This window comes from Manis javanica, chromosome 1, assembly GCF_040802235.1.
Source record: "Manis javanica isolate MJ-LG chromosome 1, MJ_LKY, whole genome shotgun sequence".
Lineage (NCBI taxonomy): Eukaryota > Metazoa > Chordata > Mammalia > Pholidota > Manidae > Manis > Manis javanica.
Genome location: NC_133156.1, coordinates 213,847,165 through 213,869,450, shown reverse-complemented (window position 1 = coordinate 213,869,450; position 22,286 = coordinate 213,847,165). Strand labels below are relative to the sequence as shown.

At 42.0% G+C, this 22,286-nt stretch overlaps 1 protein-coding gene across 5 annotated transcripts in view; it reads left to right on the top strand.

Moving 5' to 3' along the window:
• CRIM1 (cysteine rich transmembrane BMP regulator 1) overlaps positions 1 to 22,286 on the top strand; it is a 191,626-nt gene that overhangs the window by 143,355 nt on the left and 25,985 nt on the right. For 3 of the 5 annotated variants that reach the window (XM_073214387.1, XM_073214406.1, XM_073214379.1), the window contains 4 exons: positions 1,784 to 1,905; positions 2,949 to 3,158; positions 6,668 to 6,883; positions 11,490 to 11,711. In XM_073214387.1, the coding sequence (XP_073070488.1) occupies positions 1,784 to 1,905; positions 2,949 to 3,158; positions 6,668 to 6,883; positions 11,490 to 11,711 (770 nt within the window). The remainder of the gene's footprint in view (positions 1 to 1,783; positions 1,906 to 2,948; positions 3,159 to 6,667; positions 6,884 to 11,489; positions 11,712 to 22,286) is intronic. The other 2 variants (XM_073214394.1, XM_073214400.1) reach the window with 2 other exon arrangements.

Sequence of the window (22,286 nt, the reverse complement as noted above, 5' to 3'; positions counted from 1 at the left end):
TGGAGAGGGAGGGGTATGGAGTCTAATTTTAATCAGGTAGTTGAGAACATCATTCTTAAGAAATCCCCAAGTAAACTAATAAATCATCATTGTTCTTAATCCTAAAATACGACTATGATACCTATATAAGTGTAGTTATTTCTTAGCATAACTGTTCGTGTAGAATAAAGTATTATTATCATAACAGTACGACAACCACTTGCTGCTGTATTATGACAATTCAGAATCAAGATTGCCTTCCAAACCGACCTCCATCTTGGGAGAGAAATCTCTTAGAGGCTCACCGATTTCACTTTGTATGTCTGTCGGTAGGCACATTCAAGGAGACCAAGTTGGCTGCCATAGGCAATTGAGCAGTACATCAGCTAGAACATATGTTTCAAGGACAGCCTCTGAAGGGGAAATCTTGGCCAGACACCCTATGAGGGTGTTAGATGAAGGCAGCCATCAGTGCTCCCGTATGCACCTGCTGAGTGGATCATTACTGTGTATGAGCAGCAAATGCTTACAGAGGGGGTGGGTGGGTGGATGGATGGATAGATGAATAAATAGATAATTGAATGACCAAACTGATCAGTTCAAGCCTTCATAGATCCTGAAAATGACACAATATGTGACAGGAGTATGAACCATGCTTTTAATTCATTGTGCTCATTATGTTGACATTAATATGTAGAGCCTAGTCTAGTGTTCGGTTCTCTTTCATTTAGCAGATGGTAGTTTAATTGTCACTGGGGCAGTGGTATACCAAGGGTTTCCCATAGAGAAGCTCTTCTCTTAGAGTTCTTTAATTCGTCAAAGATGAGAACAAACAGGGATTTCTTTTTTAGTTAAACACCACCATTACCACTTAGGGCTGCTAGGATGACACCTGAGGGTAGAGTAGCTGCTCCTGTGAGGTCCAGGAAGCCAACTGGGGCACAGCCTGCACAGACGTCATGCCTGAGAGGGGACTCAGTCCTGCACCTTGTGGACAGTGGCAAAAGATGGGGTGCTCCTTTTGTTACAGGCAGTTTTTTCTCTGTTTAGAGGAAAAATAAAGAATCATTGGTAAAAATTTTCCTGTCCAGAAGATCTCCACTTAAACTACTGTAATTATTTTATAAACACATATTTGTTTACTGTTATCTTTCTAATCAGCACAAGATTTAGGCACTCTAGCTTATTAAAGGAAAAAGTGTTCGTCCAGCCTTTTCCTTTTACCCCATATGCTTCAGTCATACCGCCAGGATGGAGTGTTTCTCAATAGACATTCTTCGAACTAATGAAGTAATTATTAGACACTGACTGCAGGACTTCTTTGAAGATTTTATTCTTTATCAACATTTGTGTAGGATTCCCTGGCTATGGATCTGTTCTCCTTCTATCTTCTGTAAGTTTCAGTGGGTATCTCATTAAGATTTTTATTAGCATCTGAAATTTCTGAGAGATTGCAGTCAAGTGAGGAAGGCTATAGCCCTGACCAGAGAAGGACTTTTGCCCCTAATGCTGGCCTCCAACATTGACCGACAATCTGTCCTTCAGCAGCCTATTTGTGGAGTTACATATTCCTCTTTTTATGGTATGGCACCACTTTTCCTAATTAGATCAGCAGTCGTGTCATTGGGGTTCTGACAGTCACCTCTCAGGGAGCTAATGACACATCACTCCAGGAGTTTTCCAGAGCAAGAGTCAGATCATTCTGCTTACTAGCAGCATCACTTCAGTGACCCTGGTCTGAGTGCTTGGGCATCATTTGACACTTCTGGATTTTCTGACCTCTGACCCAATTTTAATTACCCAGGAAGAATAAGCATGGCTGTGACATCTGTCGCTGTAGGAAATGCCCAGAACCCCCATGCAGTAAAATCTGCCCCTTGGGTTTCCAGCAGGACAGCCGTGGCTGTCTTATCTGCAAGTGCAGAGGTAAGTGCAATGCACGCCCCTTCCCTGCCCCCGAACAGGCCGAGCCACAGAAGCAGAGCAGAAGGACATCATGTAAATGAAACATTTTCGGTGACTGCTGTCTACTCTGACACAGATGTCACTCTCTGGGACCATCTCTTTTCCTCTCATCTCAGTGGAATAATATCTCAGAATCTAAACATAGAATGGCAAGCACATTACCCAGATAGTCACTTCTTAGGTCCAGTTTTACTTGTCTCAGGATCTCTCTGTTCAGCACTGAAGTGAGAGAATTGATGCAGCAGTGATCCCCCTTTAAAGCCCTTGAAGGTGGGTGTGCTCAGACAGAATGTGCATGCATCTTCTGGTGACACAGTTTTCCATGAGAATTTGGACTTTTTCTGAATAAGCACAGATTTCTGTGTACAGGCACAAATCCCGAGCTAAGCTTTTACCTGGGACTTCCTGCTCCAGAGACATTCCAGAAGCCATATATGAGCATGCACTGTGACTGCTCTTCTGCCCCGACCCCTCCCTGCCCCAGCCCAGCTGCCCACCCCAATACTAGTTGTCAGAATGATCCACAGATTAAGCCATGAAGCTTCCCTCAGGTTTGTTGTGTGCTTTTTCCAAGTTGGACAGTTACCACCTTAACAGTGTTTTTAAAGGGTCAGAGTAAACAAAAATCTAGTCACTGCTTCAGTTGTTCTTCTGAATGAAAATCTGTTAAATTTCCCCACTGGATAACTTCTAGAGTGAATATTCTGCCTGTGTTAAATATATATATAACATTTTGCTATGAAATCAATGCTCATCGATTGTGTAAAATATGAGGAGTTGAGAGAGTAAAAATCAATTGTTATCCCACCAATGGGAGAGAAATATTTGCAGACTTTTTCTTTTTCTTTTTTTAAATTGAGAGCATATTTAAGTTCTTTCATGAGCCTTTCCCATGTCAACTGTCCCTTTGGTCTTTGGTATCTGGGTAGACCTGTGAGGACCCTATAGGCTGTTTCTCCTGTACACTAGCTGCTGCTTTACCAGGCTGCATTCTGTCTGTCCAGAGGTCCCTGCTTCAGCCGGGCCACCCGTCCTGTCAGGCACATGTCTGTCCATGGATGGCCATCATCATAAAAATGAGGAGAGCTGGCATGATGGGTGCCGGGAATGCTACTGTCACAGTGGACGGGAAATGTGTGCTCTGATCACCTGCCCGGTGCCTGCCTGTGGCAACCCCACCATTCATCCGGGACAGTGCTGCCCGTCATGTTCAGGTAAAGGCTGGCTGCCATCTCGTGCTCCCTAAGCAAATGATTTCTGCCTTGCAGGGCCCTGTCTATAATTCAGGAGGAAATGCAGGGGACCACCCCTGAAACACATTTCACCTCTCTGTGGTTTTTGTCAACAACAGCCACAAAATCAGCCAGGTGCTATAAATGATTTGCCAAAGACCAGAGAAAAATTCTAAAGCTCTGAAACTACTCTCCTTTGTTTTGAACAGTTTACTCAATTATATTGGTCTTTGAACTACATTTTTGAAAGGTTTGTGGGCTTGTGTACTTAACGGCAGCTCTCCATTTTTTGGATAGTGTATTAAGGCTGAATGTCTTAGTTAATTAGAAGGGATTTGTTGCTAACTTTATTCCATAAAAGCTTATTATTTATAAAGTAATAATTGAGAGCGAGAGAATTATTGAAGTCTGTGGCTATTGCTCTTTCTAAAATTAATGGCTATGGGGCACTCTTGCCAAAGGAAGAAATTTAGAGTAACCACACATCCAAAACATTTAAAATCATATTAACAGGAGTCACAATAAGTTACTGGGAACACAGAATAAATTATAATTCACAGGGGACCAAATTTGTTGTTGTCAATAACAGAATTATTACCATAACACCTCATCTAGTGTCTTTCATCCAAAGAGCTCTACACAGTTTTGTATTTACTATTTCTTTTTCTGTCATAGGAAATAGTCATAGGAAAATACACTTAGGCAATTTTTATCTGGAAAACAGACAGAGAAAGATTAACTTTCTTACCCAGAGTAAATTAGTGTGTCAGCTGGAAGGCTCGGGAGAGGTGAAATCTCCTGATTCTTACACCAGATTTCTTTTAAGGTTGAAATGTACTCTCAGGTGTTGGAGTCATGGCTATTTTCCCTCTGGCCAGTCCTGCTCCTGTATCTCCCTGTGGAAGGGTCCACCTCTGCAACGGCGCAGCCAGGAACCTGTGTTCTGGTCCTTTTGCAGCAAGGCAGGCCCAGCCTGAGAGTGAAGGGGGCTGACGCGGGCAGGGCTGCACCTGCCTCGCCGGGCCTGGCAGGGGTGCGAAGCGGGGTACGTGAAGTCCCTTGCAGCTCTGAGGTTCTTCATGCCCCACGAACTAAGGTCTCACAGGGCAGGTGTCCCATGCTCCTGGAGAGGACCCCATTACAGTGTTTGTTTTGTTTTTTAACCCCATAGTTCGAACGTGCTTTGTATTGAAACTATTTCCTTTTTACACGTTCTGCTAGTTAAATATGGAAAACACTAGTGTCCACAGAAAGACAAGATAAATGAGCAGCTTAATAAGACAGAACTCTGTGGACTCTTCGGGGAAGGAGAAATCATTTGTTCCAGTGAGGACCCCGTACTTTAATTGTCAGCATGACTGTGCAGAGGGGGCCACACCTGGGTCTTTGCTCAGCAGGGACTCCATGAAGAAGTCAAACAGACTGGTGAAAATGCAAGGACGTCTCTAAGAGCTCGTGATTGACTTCAGAACTGAATTTCGGAGGAACCAAAGCTAGTTTTCTCTATTACAGAGAGAGAGAAAATTCTTAAACAAACATGCACAGAGTTATTGACATACTGTTGTGGGTATGTGAGTATCTAGATATACATGTGTAAAAACATATATATATTGACATATATAGATGTATGGAGAGTTTTCCAAAAGTGTTTAGTGGATTGCCACATACAGATTCTTCTGACTAGAGGCCCCAGAACTGTTGTATTCATGGATTCCTACTTTAAAGAATATTTTATCCCTTTTCCATTCTGGATTCAGTGAGTAGCTCCTGAACTCTCCTGATAAAAGATTCACGAAATGACACTGTTTCTTAGGATTTTTTCTCTTTCTCACCCTCTGCCTCTCAGATTCTCTCTCCATCTCTCTGCCACTGTCATGCTTTGCCTTGGGGCATGTAGTGTAGCAAAGAAATTAGCAAGGTAAGATACCAGCAAACACGCACCTCCTTTCTTCTGACCACTTCCCTGCATGGCACTGGTTAGAAGGGCAGTAATTGCCAATCCTCTCTAAGTCCTTTTTGAAAGCAGTAAGGGAGCCTTTTTCAAAAATTGGTTTATTGATGCTCTCTGGAACAATTCTTGTGTTCTCTATAACCCATGAGAAAAGCACTTTTATAATCTCGTTTCATCTCCATTTTCCTTCTACTTGTCATCCTCGCCATTTGCCTCAAACACAAAAAGTTTGGTCCATTAGCTTATAAATATAAGCATTGGCTGTCAGTTTCCTGCAATATGTCTGTCTACTTGGTCAAAGTTCCAGTTTCTTCTAGTCCCCTTGAGATAAAGCTGGATTAACTGTATCAGCCCACACCACTGTATCTCACTAGTGGCGTTGCCTCTCGTGCTGACTGCTGCTTTGAAAGTAACAGCTCATGAGTTCTTAGGAGATTTCAGCTCGGAGCATCTCTGCACAAACAGGGTAGTTCTCCTGAGGCCCGATCTCCACTGAGCTCCAAGCATGAGCTAGTCGTGGTGTCTCCAGACGGCTTCTCGGCAGGGTTCAGCACTGTCTACACCTTCTTGAATGCTTATTGTATTTCGATTACATGAATATGGTTAATGTCTTCCTACTTCTCATTTTCCCAGCATAACTGCAGGGCAACTCCCAGTACCTCCCCAGACATTTGCAACATTAAATTCCCTCTCTGTCATTATCATCTTACCGAGAAAACACAGTCATCTCTCCTCTGAGGAAAGGAATCTAGTTATCTTCAGCCTCTGAGCATTTACCTCTCTTGATGATGGTATCACCAAACAGATGTGTAGACTCAGGTGAGGGTTTTCAGAGTACTGATTCTGAGAGAGAATTCCTGCTTCCTGCTCAGCCTGCTGGCAGCTGCTCCAGATTGAGGTGTGGCTTTCTCGGCAGCAGGACATACTTCCAAGCATAAAAGTACTTGGGACCTGAGAGAGGATGAAGTGGAAGTTGTGTTTAATCTGGAGTCATATCCATTATCCAAACACACACAGACTTGGGTTCAAATCCCTTATCTGCTTTTCATACTCTTAAGCCCTCAGTGTCCTCATCAATAAATAGGGTAATATGCCTTCCTCACAAGGTTGGTTTAAGAAATAAATGAAGTAACACCATGTAAATCGCTTAGCATGGAAATTGGACCATAGCATGCATTCAGTAAATGAGAGATCATTATTCTAGACAATTCCTACATTCACAGATATCCCTTAAGAAGCCCCTGTTTTTTCTTCCACAGTGAGTCTTCTCCCTGTACATGTGTTCTCTTACTGAATTTTCTCATTACTGTTTGACAGACTTGAGCCATTTGAACCTCACTTCCTTTAACTAGCTCGTCTTTTGCCTTGTTATTTCCACATATGGAATATCGCCTTCACTCTTCTCTTGATAAGAATAGAGTAAGATGCCCTGCAGCCAGTCGTTCTCCATCCCTTCAAGCACACAGCACCAAGTTCTTCCAGAATTGGTAGGACTGCAGATGAATAATTTCTTGTGTTTTGATTTTGTGTCATTCCCCAGATGACTTTGTGGTACAGAAACCAGAGCTCAGCACCCCCTCCATTTGCCATGCCCCTGGAGGAGAATACTTTGTGGAAGGAGAAACGTGGAACATCGACTCCTGTACTCAATGCACCTGCCACAGTGGGCGGGTGCTGTGTGAGACGGAGGTGTGCCCGCCGCTGCTGTGCCAGAACCCCTCACGCACCCAGGACTCCTGCTGCCCACAGTGTACAGGTACCTGGCGCTGTGCCTCAGGTGGGGAAGGTCACCAGTCATCATTCTTCAGGGCTGGCAGGCCAGGCTGAGCCCCACATGGGAGCATGCCAGACCCACCAGCCAGAAACCGATACAGGAACATCTGCCTATGAAATTCATCCCCTCCTATTGACCATATATTTATGCGATTAATATGCCTTGCACTGGAGGTGACTTTGAAAAGAAAAGGGTATTGTTTTCTTCTGCCATTTTTCTTCATAATCCTATAGCTCAGACTCAAGAGACAGTCCTGCTGCATCAAATTATGCCAAATGATTTTGCTAATATGAAAACTCATCTTTGTCTTTAACAAAAATTGAAGAGCAGTTATTGATAAATGATGTAAATATTCTTTGAAAATATGTGAGGTTGGTGAAGATACTCTAAGGCTATTAAACACAGGAATCACTAAAATACACATAATGCTCACCCCTTAAACCTGGGATAATTAATAAGTTAGGATCCAAAAGTATTAAGTGACTAGCATTGCACCTGTACATTCTTTTTAGTTCCCAGATATTCTGGCCTTCACAGGTAAATTTATGGTCAAAACACAGGTACAATGAAATATTTATCATGATTGGAAACATGAGTTACTGGTTTTGTAACTAAAGTAGCACTTCCAATTAACACTAGAATATATGACCTTTTTCAAAAGGTATTTAATTATCATAGATAACATTCCCAAGTTGGCAGCACAGCTAGCTCTATTTTGTTATGCTTAATCTTTTATCTTTTCAACTTAAATCAGTTTATATTCTTAGAGCATTTATGCTCAGTCAAACATAAACTCTTGTGTTTTATTACTTTTTGTTTTACATCGGATTTATCTAATTGGCTGGCCAGAATCTGTTGTTGTGTCATCATACCCAGCGTAGTCAGTGTCCAGTCTTCACGGGTTCACGCTGGTAATGGTTTTTCATTGCATCAGATGAACGTAAAGGGACAGCCACATTACTTACTGTTGGCATCATGCACTGTTGCCCAAGTATCATCATCTTAGTACAGAATCCTTGGTGTAATTAGCCATGTGAAACAGAAGCTTAATTAATTAGCACGCCATCTTTTTAGTATGAGAACTAGTCCACATGTATTATGTTGTTCGTATGTGTAACATAGTCCCCAATATATTTTTACCATTATCACTCTTTTACTCAGAGGCCAACCCTGCAGTTTCTCCATTAATATGTAACCATGACTATTCCCATCCTCTTGGTAGAAACCACTTTGAGAGGTTTCTTCAGTGGTGGTCATGAATTTATATCCATTTAGGTACTCATTTTACAAATACTAATGGAATGAATACCTGTATTGAGCCATGGGGGCCCCAGGTTAATGAAAACAGACACACTCCTGTCCTATGGGGCAATAATCCAAAAGAAGAGCCAAACAAGACTGTTCCATGTTGAAATAAATCATCACATGCTGAGAGGAGTGCCTGGAAAGGAAAGAATTAACAGCACATTACCCAGGAAGCTTTAAGTAAAGTGGGAAATACCTCTGGTGCCACTTGTGTTAGGATCTGAGGACAAATTCAGGAGTTGGTTAGGGGAGGAGGAAGCGGGGAAGGGACTCCTGCTGGACACTGACCCAATTTCATTGGCAGGACACCTGACTGGACTCAGAGGTTCAGGCCAGACAAAGAACAGAGCTTCCTGGAAATGGGACTCCTGGGTGTGCCAACGTGTGGCTTCTTAGAGCCGGGCCCTCAAGGCGAGCGTGTGTGCTGGGTCCAACACTCTGGCAGCGCAGGGTGGCAGGATTCCTCTCCTTGCTGGCACGTGGTTCCTAACGAGAAGCAGCCACTGTGTGCCTGGCTTTGACTTCCCATTTATAAATTTAGGCTTGGGTGACTTCTTTTCTTTTACATATACCTTGAGAGACACATCAGTGACAGCCCTCATCTTAAACATTAGGGCTTTCTGTTTTACCTTTCAGTATTCCAAAGGTTACTCTTCCATCTGTGAGTAAGAGCATGTGTGAAATGCTCTTTTCAGATCAGCCACCTACCCCCTAATTGATCTTTCTGACCTTTTAATTCATAGTTGTGTTGTAGTAATAAAAAAAAAAGTCTTAAAATTCAAAACATCAATTTCTTCAAATCATCTAAGTTTCAGCCATCATGTTGATAAATGGTATATTTCACATCTAGAAAAATACCTCCTCTAGTCTTAGGATTCCTACATCCTAGTGGTGCAGAGATGGCATGTACGCAGTCAGGAGAGGCGCATCCCCATGGTGGTCGCTTCCCCCAGGGTGCCTGGTCATTCCTTCCGTCCCCCAGCTGTCCCTCTCCTCTGGCCTGCTTTAGAACAAGGTCTGGGAATGGAAATGGGTTCATGAAGAAAGACTGAACATCCCTGCAGGTGCTCCACAGGACTTCACATACAGTAAAAAAGGGAGAGAATAGAATAACACTTCTTTCTTTCTTTTTTTTTAAGTTTTTAAGTTCTCTTTATTTGTTAGAGTTGGAAAGAAACAGCATAAAAGAGAAAGGAAGGTAGAATAGAAATTTAAAAAGTGAGTGAGCACCAGTGAAAGAACTGGAAAAAAACAAAAAGCAATAATGTTTGGAATAAGGCATATAAAGAAGGGATCCTTGGGGCAGAAAAAGTGGGAAGGGAGGCCAAAGAAGGAAGGTGGACAGCATGGACAAGATTCCCAAGCGACGCTTCCAGTCGGGGCTAAGTTGGGTGTCTCCTGTCTGCAGTAGATGACCTGCAGATGCTGCGTCTCAGCCGTGGCTCCCATTCCACCACCGCCTGCACATTCCGATGGCCGTGGGTCTTCTCCAGGCCTTATTAAAATGCCTGCAGGCTCTACAATACTCATTGCAGCTGTTATTTTTAGCATCATCACTATTGTCCCTGCATCCTCTTCTATATTTTTAGACAGAAGGTTGGCCGTTGTGCTCTCAACCCACAGAAACCTTAATGGCAGTTTTTACAGAGCGTCTTGTAGACTAGAGTGAGTCGTCCGCATTTCCAGCCAAAGCAGAAGTTAGCAGTGGTCAATCTCTTAAAAAGAAATTACCCCTAGACATGGATGACCCCAAAAATATCACTGGGAAAGTAATCCCATCTTACAGTCTTTAACCCACATGGATGTGATACCCAGGGTTGGACCAGAACACGTTTGCAGCAGTAGAACCAATGGCTGTCACTTGGGACCACCTTCAGGACTGGTAATGGGAGACAGGGTTCTATGACTCAGAGGAGCGGCTGTGGGCCAGTGCATTATGACCTCCCTGGAGCCCTCAGAGAGAGCCCAGAATAACGCGGCTGCCATGCTCCTGAAAGGTTCTGTCAGACTCGCTGGCCATGGACTGTATTCATGAGATAGATGGAAGGAGACTGTCATCTTTAGAGCTTGCGTCACTGTGTTAACTACATTTCTATCTCAATTACTTGTTTTGTGCCGGAAAATAACGGAGTTCATTTAAGTTGATTTTGAGAGGAGCATGATGATTCTTTTGACCATATATCCAATGAGAAAATGTGGCTCTCTTAGAGCTTTGCTAGGTAGGACCATCATGGCTATTTCTAGGCTCTTGCATTGTGAAGGTGGTCAGAAGTAATTCTCTTCAGCAGAATTATGACATTTCTAGCCTAGGAACCTCACTAACTTATTTTTCTTCGTTACTTCCCAGTAAGGTTTGTGCCTGAGGTTAGAGTTTTCATGCAATTCCAGTGAACGCCAAGACCCAAGATGATATCTGGGTTTTCTGGTGACAGTCTTTTCTGTTTCAGGTTGGAACTAGATCTGGGAGCCCTCTGGTCAAAGTTTAAGTAGTAAAAACACAGATGGTTTGCAGATTTCTGCCTGGGTGCATCCTTATGAGTGATTTAGATTTCCCATCATTTCTCAGCCTAATTAATGTGGGTGTTTTTTGGTAGGTGCCCTGTAAGTCTGTTGGGTAATCGAATGGTTAGGACTGCATGTAGCTGCAAGTAAAAGGAAACATAGCTACAGTTTTTGAACAGAGATTTCTTTTAATACATCACAAGAAGTTTGGAGACAGATGTTTATCAACAGCGATTCAGTGTCTGTGTGATGTGAAGGCCCCTCTCCTACAGGTATGTAGCTACAGGCAACAGCCTCATTGGAGGCATGAAGAATGTGGAAGGACAGCTGCCCTTCTTTTAAAAAAATGGAAAGTCCATTTTCCCAAAGTCCACTTTCCCAAAGTCCTTCTTTTAAAAAAATGGAAAGTCCACTTTCCCAAAGTCCCCTCGCTGCACAGGAGACTGCAGAAGTACGGAGCAGGGCTGCCTGTTTGACTTCCACCCTCATGGCCCTCGTGCTTACCCATCCCCCTCAAAAAACAGAATTTTGTTAGGCTAAGGAAGAAGGTGGGTAGCTAACAGAATCACTGCAACAGATCTCTTGGGCTCTTTGTTGTTTTGCTTGAAATTCAAGACCTGCCCAAATCAGACTTGCTGTACCATTACTGTGTCATTGTAAAGGACGTGCACAAAGTCACAGTGACAGTACTTGTAGGGAACAGAGTGAAGCTCACTGTGTTACACAGTTGGTGGCCTATGGAATCTTCTTTTCCTTGCTGACCTTATGTTCATTTTTCCAGATGAACCTCTCCAGCCTTCCTCATCCCATAATGACAGCGTGCCTAGTTACTGCAAAAATGATGAAGGGGATATATTCCTGGCAGCTGAGTCCTGGAAGCCTGACGTTTGTACCAGCTGCGTATGCATGGATAGCGTAATTAGCTGTTACTCTGAGTCTTGCCCTTCAGTATCCTGTGAAAGACCTGTTTTGAGAAAAGGCCAGTGTTGTCCCTACTGCATAGGTAAGATCAAGAAAAAAAATCCTTCGTTTCTACCAGTGGCCACTAAATCTACATTAACAGCCATTTGCCTAGGTCAGTTAATATTTTTAAAATCCATTTTCCTGGGTGACTTACCACGGGAATCCGAAGTATAGTATCAGGCAGGGGAAAGATGTGGAAGGTGTGTTCCCAAGATAAACCCTACTAAGAATAAAGAAATGCGCTCTGAATGTCTCGTGTTGCTATAACATTGTCTCATGGGGCTTCTTGGCCATGTCAGGATTTTCAGTAGAACTCTCCTCCACCCTGTTACTATTTACAGTGGTTTTTTTTCTACATAGAAACACCATGTCCCATAGTAGAGTACACTGAACACATAAAGCTTATCGCTGCTTTGAGATCGACTAAATGTGAAACACTAATGTAATCTCCCAGTTATTCCCCTGTCTCCTCACACGTCATTGATTCCATTTAAATCATGGAGTCATCCACGTTGAGAGTCTAGGGACACGAAGGGAGGCCTGAGTAGCTAACAGAGCCCTCTCATTCTTGTGGCCCATGGGGACACAGCTTGTGAGCAGAGGACATATGTACATTAGCGCCTGATGTTTGTACCAAGACTGGTCCTGTCGACATAAGCCAGATGCTCTTCTGGAGTCCAGAAGGCAAGGCTCAGACAGCTGGCAATGCTAATAAAGGCACAGTCCCTGCTCCCAAGGCTCTCACTCTCTTTCATTGCTTTTGTATCAAGTAAAGCTCATAAAGTCAAGTGAAAGACAATGACATATCTCAGTCCAGGAGTGAACCTATAATCAGAGGAGCAGGAGAAAAATTAGGCAAGCTGTGTTAATTGTGGGTATTATACATTTATTGTTGGTGATTTTTGCATGCTCTCTAGATACAAGTCATTGCATGTATTTGGGATGATACCTGAGGAAGAGGAGAGATCTTTTAGTCCGGAGCTTTGTAGCAATTCCCCTAGATGAACCGATGAATTGTGCTCAGGGGCTTATTGACCATAACTCAAACTTGTCAGCACAGTGCCCTCACCTTGATGGTGGCCTCTGGCACAACACAGGGGACCATGTCTGAGTCTTATTCTGCATGTTGGTATACAAGAGATAGATAATTTTAAAACACAATTCCTGCTCTCAGGAATTTTACACAGGTAGATTTCCTCAGTGTAATAACCAGGGAGTATTAAAATGTATGTTTGAAAGCTGGATTCTCTTCTTTTAATAGGTGACCATCTATGTAATTTATTCTTCAAACCATGGTGCTTTTGAGAGTGAAATGGGAGCTATTGGTAATTATGATGGGACAAAAGCTGTAGGCCAGGAGTGTCCTAAGCCTATCAGGACATTTTTAGTGACTGGGCATTGGGTTCTGCTCTAACATCCGTAAGCTCTGAAACTCCTAAATGGAGCCAAAAGTATATCATTTTCGATTCATTTTGTATCAGACATCCAACTTCGTGCTACTTATCTTTTCAAAGAGCTGACCAAAACTCATGCAGATATGGCACAGCCTGGGGTGAAATCTAAACGCCTAACTAGGCCACTGTTTTCAGGCCAGTGGTTGGGTGGAGGGAGCGGGGGAAGTGTACAGCCAGTATCGCTGTATTTAAATTTCAGAAGTTCAATACAGAAATGGTTGATGAATCAGCTGAGAGCACTCGGATCATACTTGGAAATCTCATGGCCCAGGAGGCCTGAGAACTCTCTCTCTCTTACCTTCAGATGAAAAATTTGTCAGTGAGTCTCCCATGTATTGAATATTCTAAGATAGTTTTTTTTTTTTTGAGAGGGCATCTCTCATATTTATTGATCAAATGGTTGTTAACAACAATAAAATTCTGTATAGGGGGGTCAATGCTCAATGCACAATCATTAATCCATCTCAAGCCTAGTTCTCGTCAGTCTCCAATCTTCTGAAGCATAACAAACAAGTTCTTACATGGTGAATGAATTCTTACATAGTGAATAAGTTCTTAGATGGTGAACAGTACAAGGGCATTCATCACAGAAATTTTTGGTTTTGATCATGCATTATGAACTATAAACAATCAGGTCAAATATGAATATTCGTTTTATTTTTATACTTGATTTATACGTGGATCCCACATTTCTCCCTTTATTATTATTATTTTTATTGTTAATAAACTGCTGAAGTGGTAGGTAGATGCAAGATAAAGGTAGAAAACATTGTTTAGTGTTGTAAGAGAGCAATTGTAGATGATCAGGTGTGTGCCTGTAGACTATGTGTTAATCCAAGCTAGACAAGGGCATTAAAACATTCACGGATGCAGAAGATTTCTCTCAAAACGGGGGGTGAGGTTCTGAGCCTCACCTCTGTTGATCCCCAAATTCTCACTTGATGGCCCCCCTGCGACTGTGCCTGTCTTAGGTTGTTCCTCCCTTGAGGAATCTTACCTGTCTCTGGCTAACCAGTCATCTTCCAGGCCATACAGGGAAATATAAAGTTGGTAAGTGAGAGAGAAGCCATATTGTTTGAAAAGGTTAGCTTTTTACTTCTTTGCAGATTTATGCCCTGTGGCTTCTATGCCCAGCACTTGTCTCGAGGTATCTTTACCACCTGGAGGAATTATGATACTCGGTAAATTTGATATGAGGCACGAATTCTATTTAAGGGTTGTAATTAGAAAGGAAGAAGAATAGCTATAGAGGTAGCAGATGGAAGAAAACATGGGAGGATTGATTATTTCTTTGACATATCTTCTTGTAGAGTACCTTAAGTATGTATGGGTTTTAAACTACTAACTAACTTGTGCACACATATTAACATAATAGGAATACGGTGACATAAACAAAGCAAATCTATAATTACGAGCCATCTCCAGTGAAGCCAAGAAAACCATTTAGGCACCCTAGGCATTTGTGAAAATTAGTCTGTGATATGATGGATATTGTCCAACTGTACTTGAACAGTCTGAGAGAAATCAGACTAATTAAAGCAACCCATTTCTGGGATCTGTTCACATCTCATATGTTCTTTTAACCATAGATAGTCTATAGTCGTAAGATTTTGGAGCGCTACACCTTGCACCCCTCCCAACTCCTGGTTGAGTTCCAACAGTACAGATCCGGTCAAATTCGTTGTCTCACTGTATGCACATGCCAGCCTAGACATCTCCCTCCTCATTCCAATGGCAAATCCAGGAAACGGTGGGGTGGACACAGCCACAACCACAGCATCGCCCAGATCCCTGTGGAGGCTTTTTGATGATCATCCCCCCGCACGAGTCCTCCAGAGAGTGCTGATGCCGGAAGCTCCTCCTCATATCGTATCTTAGTTCATTTTCTGGATAGCCAAGCTAGGCCTTGATCTTCTGCATAGAAACAAACAGACCCTTTGCCCACACTTTGACATGCCACTGTGTAGAACTCATTGGAGGTCAGCACACAGGAACTGCTTTTTTATTTATTTATTTTTATTTTTATTTTTATTAAGAGAAAGGAATATTATCAGAAAAGAGTACCTCCATAGCTGATCATCTGACACCCTTTAAGTGATCAACATTAAGGATATTTAAAGCATGCGTTAATCTTTGATTTACCAATTGTTTTATCCTATCAAGGAGTAATCCCCCTTTTCTTTCTTTCTTTTTTTTTTCTTTAATCTTTAATCTACACTTAGATGAAGAATACTATGTTTACTATGCTCTCCCCTATATCAGGTCCCCCCTAAAAACCACATTACGGTCACTGTCCATCAGCATAGCAAAATGTAGAGTCACTACTTGTCCTCTCTGTGTTGTGCAGGCCACCCTCCCCTTCTCCCTTCCCTCCATGCATGCTAATCTTAATACCCCCCTTCTTCTTCCCATCGCTTATCCCCCCAGTTCCTTTCCCTTTGGTACCTGTTACTCCATTTTTGGGTTCTGTAATTCCGCTGCTGTTTTGTTCCTTCAGTTTTTCCTTTGTTCCTATACTCCTCAGATGAGTGAAATCATTTGGTATTTCTCTTTCTCCGCTTGGCTTATTTCACTGAGCATAATACTCTCCAGCTCCATCCATGTTGCTGCAAATGGTAGGATTTTTCCTCTTCTTATGGCTGAGTAGTATTCCATTGTGTATATGTACCACATCTTCTTTATCCATTCATCTACCGATGGACATTTAGGTTGCTTCCAATTCTTGGCTATTGTAAATAGTGCTGCGATAAACATAGGGGTGCATCTGTCTTTCTCAAACTTGATTGCTGCGTTCTTAGGGTAAATTCCTAGGAGTGGAATTCCTGGGTCAAATGGTAGGTCTGTTTTGAGCATTTTGATGAACCTCCATACTGCTTTCCACAATGGTTGAACTAATTTACATTCCCACCAGCAGTGTAGGAGGGTTCCCCTTTCTCCAAAGCCTCGCCAACATTTGTTGTTGTTTGTCTTTTGGATGGCAGCTATCCTTACTGGTGTGAAGTGATACCTCATTGTAGTTTTAATTTGCATTTCTCTGATAATTAGCGATGCGGAGCATCTTTTCATGTGTCTGTTGGCCATCTGTATTTCTTTTTTAGAGAACTGTCTGTTCAGTTCCTCTGCCCATTTTTTAATTGGGTTATTTGTTTTTTATTTGTTGAGGCGTGTGAGCTCTTTATATATTCTGGACGTCAAGCCTTTATCAGATCTGTCATTTTCAAATATATTTTCCCTTACTGTAGGGTTCCTTTTTGTTCTATTGATGGTGTCTTTCACTGTACAGAAGCTTTTCAGCTTAATGTAGTCCCACTTGCTCATTTTTGCTGTTGTTTTCCTTGCCCGGGGAGATATGTTCAAGTAGAGGTCACTCATGTTTATGTCTAAGAGGTTTTTGCCTATGTTTTTTTCCAAGAGTTTAATGGTTTCATGACTTACATTCAGGTCTTTGATCCATTTTGAGTTTACCTTTGTATATGGGGTTAGACAAAGGTCCAGTTTCATTCTCCTACATGTAGCTGTCCAGTTTTGCCAGCACCATCTGTTGAAGAGACTGTCATTTTGCCATTGTATGTCCATGGCTCCTTTATCAAATATTAATTGACCATATATGTTTGGGTCAATTTCTGGAGTCTCTAATCTGTTCCACTGGTCTGTGGCTCTGTTCTTGTGCCAGTACCAAATTGTCTTTATTACTATGGCTTTGTAGTAGAGCTTGAAGTTGGAGAGTGAGATCCCCCCTACTTTATTCTTCTTTCTCAGGATTGCTTTGCCTATTCGGGGTCTTTGGTGTTTCCATATGAATTTTTGAATTATTTGTTCCAATTCATTGAAGAATGTTGCTGGTAATTTGATAGGGGTTGCATCAAATCTGTATATTGCTTTAGGCAAGATGGCCATTATGACAATATTAATTCTTCCTAGCCATGAGCAGGGTATGAGTTTCCATTTGTTTGTGTCCCCTTTAATTTCTCTTAAGAGTGACTTGTAGTTTTCAGAGTATAAGTCATTCACTTCTTTGGTTAGGTTTATTCCTAGGTATTTTATTCTTTTTGATGCAATTGTGAATGGAATTGTTTTCCTGATTTCTCTTTCTATTGGTTCATTGTTAGTGTATAGGAAAGCTACAGATTTCTGTGTGTTAATTTTGTATCCTGCAACTTTGCTGTATTCCGATATCAGTTCTAGTAGTTTTGGAGTGGAGTCTTTAGGGTTTTTTATGTACAGTATCATATCATCTGCAAATACTGACAGTTTGACTTCTTCTTTACCAATCTGGATTCCTTGTATTTCTTTGTTTTGTCTGATTGCCGTGGCTAGGACCTCCAGTACTATGTTAAATAACAGTGGGGAGAGTGGGCATCCCTGTCTGGTTCCCGATCTCAGAGAAAATGCTTTCAGCTTCTCGCTGTTCAGTATAATGCAGGCTGTGGGTTTATCATATATGGCCTTTATTATGTTGAGGTACTTGCCCTCTATTCCCATTTTGCTGAGAGTTTTTATCATGAATGGATGTTGAATTTTGTCAAATGCTTTTTCAGCATCTATGGAGATGATCATGTGGTTTTTGTCTTTCTTTTTGTTGATGTGGTGGGTGATGTTGATGGATTTTCGAATGTTGTACCATCCTTGCATCCCTGGGATGAACCCCACTTGGTCATGGTGTATGATCCTTTTGATATACTGTTGAATTCTGTTTGCTAATGTTTTATTGAGTATTTTTGCATCTGCATTCATCAGGGTTATTGGTCTGTAATTTTCTTTTTTGGTGGGGTCTTTGCCTGGTTTTGGTATTAGGGTGATGTTGGCTTCATAGAATGAGTTTGGGAGTATTCCCTTCTCTTCTATTTTTTGGAACACTTTAAGGAGAATGGGTATTATGTCTTCTCTGTGTGTCTGATAAAATTCCGAGGTAAATCCGTCCGGCCCCAGGGTTTTGTTCTTGGGTAGTTTTTTGATTACCGTTTCAATTTCTTTGCTGGTAATTGGTTTGTTTAACTTTTGTGTTTCTTCCTTGGTCAGTCTTGGGAGGTTGTATTTTTCTAGGAAGTTGTCCATTTCTTCTAGGTTTTCCAGCTTGTTGGCATATAGGTTTTCATAGTAGTCTTTAATAATTCTTTGTATTTCTGTGGAGTCTGTCGTGATTTTTCCATTCTCATTTCTGATTATGTTGATTTGTGTTGACTCTCTTTTTCTCTTAATAAGTTGGGCTAGAGGCTTATCTATTTTGTTTATTTTCTCGAAGAACCAGCTCTTGGTTTCGTTGATTTTTGCTATTGTTTTATTCTTCTCAATTTTGTTTATTTCTTCTCTGATCTTTATTATGTCCCTCCTTCTGCTGACGTTAGGCCTCATTTGTTCTTCTTTTTCCAGTTTCGATAGTTGTGATGTTAGACTATTCATTTGGGATTGTTCTTCCTTCTTCAGGTGTGCCTGGATTGCTATATACTTTCCTCTTAGGACTGCTTTCGCTGCATCCCACAGAAGTTGGGGCTTTGTGTTGTTATTGTCATTTGTTTCTATATATTCCTTGATCTGTATTTTGATTTGTTCATTCATCCATTGATTATTTAGAAGCATGTTGTTAAGCCTCCATGCATTTGTGAGCCTTTTTGTTTTCTTTGTAGAATTTATTTCTAGTTTTATACCTTTGTGGTCTGAAAAATTGGTTGGTAGAATTTCAGTATTTTGGAATTTACTGAGGCTCTTTTTGTGAGCTAGTATGTGGTCTATTCTGAAGAATGTTCCATGTGCACTTGAGAAGAATGTATATCCTGTTGCTTTTGGATGTAGAGTTCTATAGATGTCTGTTAGGTCCATCTGTTCTAGTGTGTTGTTCAATGCCTGTGTGTCCTTACTTATTTTCTGCCCGGTGGATCTATACTTTGGAGTGAGTGGTGTGTTGAAGTCTCCTAAGATGAATGCATTGCAATCTATTTCCCTCTTTAGTTCTGTTAGTATTTGTTTCACAAATGCTAGTGCTCCTGTGTTGGGTGCATATATATTTAGAATGGTATCCTCTTGTTGGACTGAGCCCTTTATCATTACGTAGTGTCCTTCTTTATCTCTTGTTACTTTCTTTGTTTTGAAGTCTATTTTGTCTGATATTAGTACTGCAACCCCTGCTTTCTTCTCACTGTTGTTTGCCTGAAATATGTTTTTCCATCCTTTGACTTTTAGTCTGTGCTTGTCTTTGGGTTTCAGGTGAGTTTCTTGTAAGCAGCATATAGATGGGTCTTGCTTTTTTATCCATTCTATTACTCTGTGTCTTTTGATTGGTGCATTCAGTCCATTTACATTTAGGGTGACCATTGAGAGATATGTACTTATTGCCATTGCAGGCTTTAGATTCGTGGTTACCAAAGGTTCAAGGTTAGCTTCTTTAGTATCTTACTGCCTAACTTAGCTCGCTTATTGAGCTGTTATATACACTGTCTGGAGATTGTTTTCTTCTCTCCCTTCTTATTCCTCCTCCTCCATTCTTCATATGTTGTGTGTTTTGTTCTGTGCTCTTTTTAGGGGTGCTCCCATCTAGAGCAGTCCCTGTAGATGCCCAGTAGAGGTGGTTTGTGGGAAGCAAATTCCCTCAGCTTTTGCATGTCTGGGAATTGTTTAATCCCGCCATCATATTTAAATGATAGTCGTGCTGGATACAGTATCCTTGGTTCAAGGCCCTTCTGTTTCATTGCATTAACTATATCATGCCATTCTCTTCTGGCCTGTAGGGTTTCTGTCAAGAAGTCTGATGTTAGCCTGATGGGTTTTCCTTTATAGGTGACCTTTTTCTCTCTAGCTGCCTTTAAAACTCTTTCCTTGTCCTTGATCCTTGCCATTTTAATTATTATGTGTCTTGGTGTTGTCCTCCTTGGATCCTTTCTGTTGGGGGTTCTGTGTATTTCCGTGGTCTGTTCGATTATTTCCTCACCCAGTTTGGGGTAGTTTTCAGCAATTATTTCTTCAAAGAGACTTTCTATCCCTTTTCCTCTTTCTTCTTCTTCTGGTACCCCTATAATATGAATGTTATTCCTTTTGGATTGGTCACATAGTTCTCTTAGTGTTGTTTCATTCCTGGAGATCATTTTATCTCTCTCTATGTCAGCTTCTATATGTTCCTGTTCTCTGGTTTCTATTCCTTCAATGGCCTCTTGCATCTTATCCATTCTGCTTATAAATCCTTCCAGGGATTGTTTCACTTCTGTGATCTCCCTCCGGACTTCATCCCATTGCTCTTGCATTTTTCTCTGCATCTCTGTCAGCATATTCATGATTTTTGTTTTGAATTCTTTTTCAGGAGGACTGGTTAGGTCTTTCTCCTTCTCAGGTGTTGTCTCTGTGATCTTTGTCTGCCTGTAGTTTTGCCTTTTCATGGTGATGGAGATAGTTTGCAGAGCTGGTACGAGTGACAGCTGGAAGAGCTTCCCTTCTTGTTGGTTTGTGGCCTTCCTCTCCTGGGAGAATAGCGACCTCTAGTGGCTTATGCTTGGCAGCTGTGCGCAGACAGGGCTTCTGCTACCTGCCCATTTGCTATGGAGTTTATCTCTGCTGTTGCTGTGGGCATGGCCTGGCTGGAGCTGCTCCTCCAAAATGGTGGAGCCCCGTTGGAGGGGGAGCGGCCAGGAGGCTATTTATCCCCGTAATGGGCCTCTGTGCTCCCTGCGGACCAGGGGGTTAGAGTGCCCAGAGATCCCCAGATTCCCTGCCTCTGGGCTAAGTGTCCTGTCCTGCCCCTTTAAGACTTCCATAAAGCACTCTCCAAACCAAAACAACAACAGCAACAACGAAAGAGGAAAAAAGAAAAAAAAAAAAAAAAGGAAAAAATGCACGATTTTCTTTGTCCTCAGGCGCCGGTCTCAGGCACCCACTCACCGGTCTTGCTGCCTTGTTTCCCTAGTATTGGGGTCCCTGTCCCTTTAAGGCTTCCAAAAAGCACTTGCCAAAAAAAAAAAAAGGGAGAAATGTGCAATATTGTTTGTCCTCAGGTTCCGGTCTCAGGCACCAGCTCACTGGTCTTGCTGCCCTGTTTCCCTAGTATTGGGGTCCCTGTCCCCTTAAGGCTTCCAAAAAGCACTCGCCAAAAAAAAAGGAGAAAAAGCGCGATTTTCTTTGTCCTCAGGCGCCGGTCTCAGGCACCCGCTCACCGGTCTTGCTGCCTTGTTTCCCTAGTATTGGGGTCCCTGTCCCTTTAAGGCTTCCTAAAAGCACTCGCCAAAAAAAAAGGGAAAAACGCGTGATTTTCTTTGTCCTCAGGCACCGGTCTCAGGCACCCGCTCACCGGTCTTGCTGCCCTGTTTCCCTAGTATTGGGGTCCCTGTTCCTTTAAGGCTTCCAAAAAGCACTTGCCAAAAAAAAAAAATGGCTCCTGTTTCTTTCCACCTGCTGGGGACTTGGGGGAGGGGCGCTCGGGTCCCGCCGGGCGGGGGCTTGTATCTTACCCCCTTCGCGAGGCGCTGGGTTCTCGCAGGTGTGGATGTGGTCTGGATGTTGTCCTATGTCCTCTGGTCTCTATTTTAGGAAGAGTTGTCTTTGTTATATTTTCATAATTCTATGTGGTTTTGGGAGGAGAGTTCTGCTGCTCTACTCACGCCGCCATCCTGGCTCCGCCTCTCCTCAGATAGTTTTGTTTACATAAAGAGGTTCCTGTTATATTTGCTCCTTAAGTGGTAAATTTGTAATTAGTAAGTTTCTCAGCTAGTAAATATGTTTCCATATGATAAATAGTAAATCAGTTCTCTTTCTTACAAAGCCAATTTCACTAATTGAAGTTTATGAAAAGAAACCTGCAAATCATAGTATTCTGTGTCTTTCCTTATTTTTTATCTTTGGCTTTCTTATTTCCTATTCCAATTCCTGCATCATTTAGACTGTACATTCTTCTGCAGGTGTTGGGAGGGAAGTACCAATTTAGTTGGAACTTGTGATTTTGATTTTAAATTAGATGGCACGCACTTTCAGTAAATTGTGGTCCATATAAACTCCTAGTGGTATAATGGAAAATGTTCCTTCCAACACATCTCCCTCCACAATTCCCCCAGTCCCCCGAATGAGGCAGGTATAATTGTATCACAAACCTACGATTTATCTTCAGGGGAGCATTGGGGAAACTTCACATGTGATGGGCAGCACTGTGTGCTCTTATTCATTCATTCATCTTAATGCTTCATACA